At 50.1% G+C, this 9,094-nt stretch overlaps 1 protein-coding gene across 1 annotated transcript; it reads left to right on the top strand.

The window, feature by feature from the left end:
- The first annotated feature begins 580 nt into the window (after positions 1-580).
- On the top strand, positions 581-6,551 carry GML (glycosylphosphatidylinositol anchored molecule like). Its single transcript, XM_068525495.1, has 3 exons — positions 581-632; positions 1,111-1,218; positions 6,256-6,551. Exons 1-3 carry the CDS (start codon positions 581-583, stop codon positions 6,549-6,551), a joined length of 456 nt encoding a protein of 151 aa, XP_068381596.1.
- Positions 6,552-9,094: the final 2,543 nt, after the last annotated feature.

The following is a 9,094-nucleotide window of genomic DNA, read 5'->3' as shown; positions in this document are numbered from 1 at the left end:
CTGCTCTAGTCACCGCCCCCTGCGTTTGTCGCGGTGCTTGTGCAAACGGGAGATAAGCTCCGTGGGCGATGTTCAAGCTCGTTGCACGAGGCGCCCTTGAGGTCGGGAGACAGCGAGCAGATACGCGGACACGTGCGGCCGTGTGGCCACGTGGAGACAGCCCCAGGGCCTCGCTGACCCGGCTGCGCCCTGCCGGTGGAGAGCAGGCAGGATGCCTTCGTCCAGGATGAAGGCTTGAGCTGGGCGCAGCCATCGTGTGTGGGAAGGGCTGCTGCCCGGTCCCTGCGGAGGAGCGCCCAGCCCGGAGCGAGAGGCGCTGGAGGGTGGGAAGGGGGCCGGGACTCGCGTGCTGGTCGAGCTGGGAGCCGGAAGCCCCCGGGGGGAGCCACGCCCCCGCTGACTTGCGCCCCGGGTCTCCTCAGCTGCAGGTTGAAGCCCCACAGGGACAATGCTCCTCCTGGCCTTACTGCTCCTCCCGGGCTGGCCCCTGGGCTTCGCTGACTCAGCCTGTGAGTATCAGTCCTTCTGTGTCTTGGAGGGGGTGAGACTTCTCTTAATTGGGGTCATTTTAAGGGTGTGAATGGAACTTTCATCATCTCAGCCAGCTGAGATCTCCATCGTCAGTGCCGTTGGTGGGCACGGGTGTCCGTGAGCAAGGGGAGGGTCAGGGTGGAGGAAGGCTTCCTCCAAAGACCAGTGGACCCTGGGGCCTGAGGGGGCGGGGGAGCCTCCAGCTGTGGCCCTTCCTCATCTGGAACAGGCAGGAGTGGCCGAGTGCAGGGAACTCAGGGGGCCTTTGGCCCCTTATGACCACCAGGCCTTCCTTGAAAAGGTGGGTCCAATCAACAGAGCAGAGGCTTCACACACCTGGCCGCCCGGAGGTGTTCCTGGGAAGCTGTCTCTGAGAACAGGAAAAACGCCCGGGTATAGCCGGCTTCTGTCCAGGGAGCCCGTCCTGCCCTGGCTCAGAGCCCACGGACGGCTCAGCTGTGCAGCCTCGGGGAGCCCTTGGTGCTGAGGGAAGGGGACAGCTGCCGGAGGGGTGCAGCGGGTGGTCACGAGGAAAAGGCACGTCGCAGCAGGAGCCTGACACTGCCCTCTGTTATCTAGGGACCTATAATTTGAAATGCCATGACTGTTGGGCCATAAACAGCTTCACCTGCCCAAATGTTAGAGAGTGTCCTTATGAATTCAGGCGCTGCCTGACTGTCTCCACTCGTAAGTACCTGATTATCTTTCTTACACCTGTGAACTAGTCACCCCACCTGAGCAGCTTCAGGGACAGGGCCACTCTGTCCTTTCTCTGTGCCCAGCCCCTTGGCCGTGGCCTCCTCTGTCCCCATCCTGAGAGCATGTTCCCAGAACTAGGCTCAGCCCCAGGAACGGGCAGTAGCAGCCTCTTACAGAGACACAAACCCTGCCAGGTGGGGCCTCCTGTGCACACGTGACCTGCGATGTCTCCAGGGGCTGGGAGGACAGCTGCATCTCAAGGCCTCCACGCCTTGGCAGTCCCTGGTCATGTGGGTCGATGCCCCAGTGCGGCCTGGGCAATTCCTTGTCGCCCTTTGGATTGTGGTCCTCTGGCGAGGCCTTCCAGCAAAGCAGGCCCAAGAAGTAGATGCACCTTGGACTCCTTGGGACAATGCCTACCACACAAAAGATTCTCCCCAGCTTTTGGATGCTGGAATAAGGAGACAAACTTACCACAGTGGTAGACTCAGGTCAGTAATCGTTTCCTGGAAGGAGCAGACAGCAAATGTTTTCAGCTTTGTAGGCCTTCTAGTCTCTGTCGCTACGACAAAACACTGTCTTTGGCGGGGTGGAGGCAGGCATACAGGTTAAGTAAACATATGATCGTCCCTGTGTTCCAACCAAGCTTTATTTACAGACATGGTTGGTGGATGGGGTTTGTCCCAAGGCTCCTGTTTGCCAACCGCTGCTACAGAAGGTCTGAACAGCTCTGTTAACAAACTAGGAACAATCAGCACATAAAACAGCAGACCCAGAGATGACCAGATACAGCTTTTTACAGGGTCACACATGACTCTACTTGTTGAGTTCATGCCGTGATATAACCCAGCATCAACAAGTCTCAAATGATTGACATTACCTAGAGGTCCTTCTCTATTACAGTGAAATTAAGCTAGAAATCATTACTCCAAAGAGAACCAGGAGATCCCCAACTGCTTAGTGATCATTCAGGGCATTTCTAAACCAATTTCACAGAAGACAAGCCCCAACAGAAATTGGGAAATAGTAAGGTCTAAACGATTATGAAGTTATGACAAGTTAAAAGTGTGGGGAAAGCAGCTGAAAAAGTGCTTAGTGCAAAATATATCACATCACAGGCATCTAGTAGAAGAGAGAACAGGGTGAAAGTTTTCTCAGCTTCCATTCAAGATGTTAGAAGAAGAATAGATGATCCACCCAGAGAAATGAGGAAGGAAATATAAAGAGGATAGCAGAAATGAACACGAGGTAAATTCACAAAGCCAACGTTGGTTTTCTGGAAGGATGCACAGTACTGGTAAAACAGAAGAAGAGCTCACAAAGAAGAAAAATAAAATTCTCATTGCCGATATCAAAATGGAAAGGGAGGCATCAATCAGCCCTCACTGACCTTATACAGAAAATAAGGGGCTGTTATGTGTAGGCTCCCTGTGGTAAATGTGAGATTCCTGATGAAATGGGCAAAAACTTGAAAAACACTGTTAACCGTAACTGCCTCCCAATGAGATTGGGAGGCTGAAGTGTCCATCATACTTTCCAAAAAACCTGCGAACCAGAGCTTGCTTCCCTGGCAAATACCGCACTAGTTTCATGGGAGAAATCACCCCAATCTTCCACAAACCTCTCCAGATAACAAACAGGGAGGGGCTGCTCCCCAGCACATTTACCGTAGCAGCTTAAGCCTAACGCAAAACCCGAGAAAGACAGTGGAAGAGTGGGAAATCTCTGACCATCATCTCTTATGACTAGAGATGCAAAGGTGCTAACCAAACATTTGCCAAAAAACCCTTGTCTACGGGACCTGCTGGACGCCCAATGCATGCCTACCCTGGATGGGATCCTGGAATAGGAGAACAATAAGGGGAAATGAATAAACTCTGAATAAGTGTGGAGTTGAGTTAATAAGAATTTATTAATATTCATTCATCATCTGGGACTAATGTACCATGGAAGTGTGATGACAGACAAGAGGGGAATGATTACAGAATTGCATTGTGACTTACAGTTTGAAACCTACTAGTTCAATTCCCCACATTAACAAAGAAAATAGGAAACATCATAGAATGTTGATCAACATGCAGAAATTTTTATGTTAAAATCCAACACCCTTTCCCAGTTAAGAAGAAAAGTGTAAGGAAATGGAAGCAGAAGGGAATTTTATCTCATAGAAATTATGATATTTCAATAGAAGGGTGGGAAGATATTCCTGAGTCAAAATGGGGTGCGGATGCCTGCCATCACGACCTCTGCTCCCCATGGAACCAAGTTCATGGTCGGTTCAGTTAGGCCAGAGGAAGAAACAAAACACATGGTGATTGGAAAGACAGGAATTACACTGCTACAAGTCACCAAAGACCATAGGCTTTGGAAACAACAAGTGAATTTAGCACGGGCCCTGGGTACAAGGTCAGTATTCAACAATCAATCAATTGTGTTTCTATACACCAACGACTGGCCAACTGAAAGTGAAATTTACAAAGAGCACAAAAATATCACTACCTAGGAAGAAATCCAACTAGATTTGTGCAAGATTTCCACACTGCAACTGCAAAAACACTATGGAAGTTAAAGCCTTAAACCAATAGAAGGATACAGCAAGCTTATGGTGGTGAGTCCCAATGGAGTAAAAATTAATCGACAAGTTCAGTGAAATTGCAGTCAGAGTCTCAGCAGGTGGTGTGTGTGTGTGTGTGTGAGTGTGTGCGTGTGAAGTTGATTCCAATTATTCAAGTGTTTATGGAAATGGAAAGGGCTAGGATTAGCCAAGGCAAGCTAGTGGGAGAAGAAAAACCCTGGAGGACTTGCACTCTCAACTACCAAGAGCATTTATATTGTCTCATTTATGAAGACAGTGTGGGGTGGGCTCAGGATTGAAAAATAGACCAACAGAGGAGAAAAGCAAAGTCAGAAAACACATATATCCAGTGACAGGCTTTCTGACGAAGCCGACCCTGCCCTGGAGTGGGGATAGACTCTTGATTGCCTTGACGAGTGGTGGATACACGAGATAACATACTCGGTATTCACACCACGCCAAAGAAGCAGGTTCGGGACATTTGTGTATCTCAATAAATACTCAAAAATGAAGTTGTTAAAATGGAAAATGTAGAAGGCTATCTTTACGTCCTTTGGAAAATTAAGAATTTTCAAAACTGAACAAAATACTGCTGGTCACATAAGAAAAAATGATGACTGGCATTATGTAAAAATTCACAACGTCTGCCCCTGAGAAGGTACTGATAAGACAGTAAAAATGCACGCCATAGATGAGGAGAAAGCACTTCAAACACATGTCTGCTAAACGACTCGTATTCAGAATATAGAATGAACTTCTTCCTACCCATCAGTAACTAAAATAGTAGATCATCTAATAGAAATTTGAGCAAAGTGCATGAAGGCAGTTTACCAGATATGAAATTTGTATGGGTAATAAGTATAAGAAAAGTTGTTGAACACGATTCCTCTTGGTGGAAATGCAACGTGAAACAAGAATACAATGACCCCAACGGGAATGACTAAACATTCAAAGACGACCACACCATGTGTTGGCGAGATTTTGAAGTGTGCGGGATCGTGTGGAGTATAAGCAGGTACACTCTGTGGAAATCTCTTCAACAGCCTCTGCCAAAGCTGTACTTGAGCACGTCAAAGACCCTGCATTACCACTTCTGGGTACAGAGCTCCTGAAACACTCGCAATGCCCCACCTCAAGACAAGGACAGGAATATTCACTGCAGCACCACCTGGGGTAGTTACAACCAGAAACGGCCTTAATGTCCATCAACAGTAAACTGTGGTTTATATTCATCAATGGCAAGTATACAACTACGAGAGTGAAGAGCATACAACCATGTACAAAGGCAGGGATGCATTTCACAAGCACCAGCAGAGAAGAGAAGGTAGCCACAAAAACAAAGTAGGATTTCATGGGCATTGATTCAGAAGCAGGCAAACTCATGTATAGGCTCAGAAATGCAGACCCTTCCTTCTTATCTTTGGCCTTGGCACTTCTAGTGCCTGAATGGAGGAACGGAGGGAGGAATTCGGGGCTTTCCACCCAGTTCTGTTTCTTGAGCTGGGTGCTGTCACATGGTGATATGCACTTGGTGAAAATCCATTAAAGTTGTTGGCCTACGATTATGCACTTTTCTTTTGAATGTTGGACTTTAATGAGCTCTTTATCACATATGAAACATAAAGAAAAGCAAGTGACTGGAGTGTAGCCGTTAGTTCGTTCTGATGTGTTTAAAGAGGTGACATCAGATGCACGAGTGGGTACATCCATCCTGGCTAGCTCCAGGAGGAAAGGAAGTATTTGTGCAAAGGCTGTGAGACACAAGGGGAACAGAACAGGTGAATGAGGCCTGTGGAATTTAACGCAGGGATTCACGAGGCAGGTCTCAGGGGGAGCCCTGATCAGGTAGCATTGGTTGGTTCAGGCCATTGGTGAGCCCTCCAGCGAAGGTCATCACAGTGTTCGTGGGGCTCTGCCTGGGATGGTGCGTCAGGTCTGCCCTGGGGCATCAGCGTTTCTATATTGGGCCAGGAGCTGGGAACAGCAGGCAGAGGGGCTCAGCAGGAGCTCATCTACAGGGGCCATGCCAACTGCAGAAAATCAGCTGAAGGCCCTACTGTAGGGGCTCTCTGCTTGAGGGTCTGTGTGATCTTCGGGATCCAAACAAAACATGTGTCCAGGTCTCCATTTTATTTCTGGGTCCCTGGAATCCTTATGACAAACAACGAACAGGACGACTCATTGGTATAGCTACGGGACAAGGGACCATAAGACGACTTAGGGAGGCCAGATGCCTAGATGAGGTGGCAGTGTAGGTTGAAAAACATCTCCAGGGGAAGTTCTTCATGGAATAACCAAAACCTCTAGTGGGCTTGGATATTCTTGCTCAGTCAAGAATTTTAGGCAGTGTGACAACATTTGGGGGATGGAGCTAGTTAAGATAAACGTGCTTTGATATTTGCAAGTAGAAATCGTGGAATCTAAGATTTGCATCTCTACTTCATTTTTAGGTTTGAGTCCTCGGGAACTGCTCGTTTACAAGAACTGTACAGACAACTGCACGTTTGTGTATGCAGCCCATCAGCCTCCTGAAGCCCCCAGAAAAAGATATTTTCTTACTAACAGTTTCTACTGGGTTAGTTGTTGTAGTTCTATGACTTGCAATTATGGAGGACCTACTAATCTTGAGAGGGACATCTTACCCGATTATACAGTTGAGGAGGAACTGGAAGGAACTGTGCGACCGGGGGGGTCAACCTTGTTCCTGAGCTTTGTCTCCATCCTAGTCAGCAAAACACTGGCGTGAGAAGCCCCTGTGGAGGGACCGATCGTCTCCCTGTTTCGCAGAACGAGTTGGTGGTCCTTTGCTTTCTTGTGAGCCAGAGACACGGACCCCCCAGGGGCCCCCTTGGCGAGTTACCCATTGAGGGCTTGTTTCAAGTGAGAAATAAACAGCATTATTGTTTGGGTACTGTGGACTCAAGAGACTTCTTTGTGGTTTTAGCATTTGACCCTTTTTCCCTCATTAGGCATCATCTCACACATAGACAAAAATATCTTGCCACTTTAGGGAGCAGAGATGGGGTATTTTAATAAAAGCAAAACAGTCACAGGGCACAGTCTACGCGCCCCCTGAGAGAGTGGCGCCAGGTCTGCTCAGACCCCGGGTACCCGAGGCACCTGAGCCTGCATCCTCCCAGTTTTCGGGTGGGGACGACGGAAGCAGACCAGGGTCCTGGAGATGCGGTGGTATGTGGACTGTCGGGGCCTGCCATAGAGACTGTGTCCAGCGCCCCGCGTGGCTCAGAAAGACACGCCCCGCGTGACTCGAGCCGCCTCTCAAGGTGGGTCTTTGCTCTTAAGGCCTTCCACGGATTGGATGAGGCCCACCTGCATTATGGGGGATAATTGGCTGTACTCAAAGTCTCCTGATGAAAGAGGTAATCGCATTTAAAAATATCTTCAGGGCAACATCAAGATTGGTGTTTGGCCAGTGAACTGAACACCATAGCTTAGCTAAGCTGAGATGTGAAATCACCCATCACTCTGAATATTTCACACAAAAGGTATCGTACAGTATATGGCCTTTTGTGTCTGGCTTCTTTCACTTGGTGTAATATTTCAAGGTTCATTCAAGTTGTAACATGTGTCGTTAGTTAGTACATTTCTTACTTAGTACTTTTCGTTTCTTTGCTGCCCTGGATTCAAGCGTTCCATATCAAAGCTAGGTGGGCACCAGGTCACCAGTCTCTAGAAGAGTGTTTTGGTCATGGCGGGGTTTCGACCCAGGGAGTACAGTAGCACCTTCACCAACGTCTGCAGACAGGTGGGGAGGGGCAGGGTCAGAAGCCCTGTGGGTGAAGGTCAGAGGGCGGGGTGTCTGACAGAGGAGCCCTGCGGCCTCACTCACCCCGGCCGGGACGTGGTAGTTCTGCAGCACCAAGTCTGAGCTCATCTGTCGCTCCAAGAAGACACCCACGGGGTACAGCCTGTGCACAAGGGGCGGCCGACAGGGCCCTCAGCTGCGACAGGGCCCTCGCTTCCCTTGTGCAGCCTTCCTAGCCCAGCGCCCCCGGCCCGAGGGCAGCTCCCCCAGCGCCCTCACAGGCCGCTCCTGGCACCGGGAAGCCCAAATCGCGAGGGGCTGCTTCCTTTCATCTCCTGAGTCAGCCAAAGCTGCCCAGGCCTGAGCAGCCCCGGGCCAATGAGGACACGACCGACGATGGTCCCGGGACACTGAGGTGGGATCCCAGAGGGAGAAGCACCCCCATCCCTCTAGGGAGAGGAAGAGGAGGTGCAGGGGGACGTGGCCTTGGGCCAAGCTGCCGATCAGCAGCCCCGGCGTCTGCCCGCAAGCCCCGGCGAGCGGGCTGTCCCGACGGCGGGGCCAGGGCAGCGGGGGTAGCCCAGGTCTACCACGCCTACCTCAAGGTCTCCTTGAGGGCCGCCCGCAGCAGGGGCAGCTCCGTGGTTGCCCTCTGGGGATTTTCTGAGACCCTGGCCTCGGCCCCCAGGCTCTCCTGGCGCAGGGCCTGCTGCACTTCCGGGTTCCGAGCCAGTTCAAAGAGAGTCATCAACAAGGGGAAGGCCGTCTGCAGGAGCCACGGGGCCAGGGCTCAGACCTGGGCACAGGCCATGCCCCTCCACCCCCAGGGCACCCCTCCCCGAATTCCTCCCTCCATTCCTCCATTCAGGCACTAGAAGCGCCAAGGCCAAAGATAAGAAGGAAGTGTCTGCATTTCTGAGCCTATACATGAGTTTGCCTGCTTCTGAATCAATGACAGTGAAATCCTACTTTGTTTGTTTCTGCGGCTGCCTCCTCTTCTCTGCTGGTGTTTGTGAAATGCGTCCCTGCCTTTGTGCATGGTTGTATGTTCTTCACTCTCGTAGTTGTATACTTGCCATTGATGAATATAAACCACAGTTTACTGTTGATGGACATTAAGGCCGTTTCTGGTTGTAACTACCCCAGGTGGTGCTGCAGTGAATATTCCTGTCCTTGTCTTGAGGTGGGGCATTGCGAGTGTTTCAGGAGCTCTGTACCCAGAAGTGGTAATGCCGGGTCTTTGACGTGCTTGAGTACAGCTTTGGCAGAGGCTGTTGAAGAGATTTCCACAGAGTGTACCTATTTATACCTCACAGGATCCCGCACACTTCAAACTCTCGCCAACACATGGTGTGGTCGTCATTGAATGTTTAGTCATTCCCGTTGGGGTCATCGTATTGTGGTTTCAAGTTGCATTTCCACCAAGAGGAATCGTGTTCAACAACTTTTCTTATACTTATTACCCATAAACATTTCATATCTGGTAAACTGCCTTCATGCCTTTTGCTCAAATTTCTATTGGA

Source organism: Eschrichtius robustus, chromosome 17, assembly GCF_028021215.1.
Source record: "Eschrichtius robustus isolate mEscRob2 chromosome 17, mEscRob2.pri, whole genome shotgun sequence".
Lineage (NCBI taxonomy): Eukaryota > Metazoa > Chordata > Mammalia > Artiodactyla > Eschrichtiidae > Eschrichtius > Eschrichtius robustus.
The sequence above is the reverse complement of the archived record's forward strand: the minus strand, read 5'-3'. Positions and strand labels throughout refer to the sequence as shown.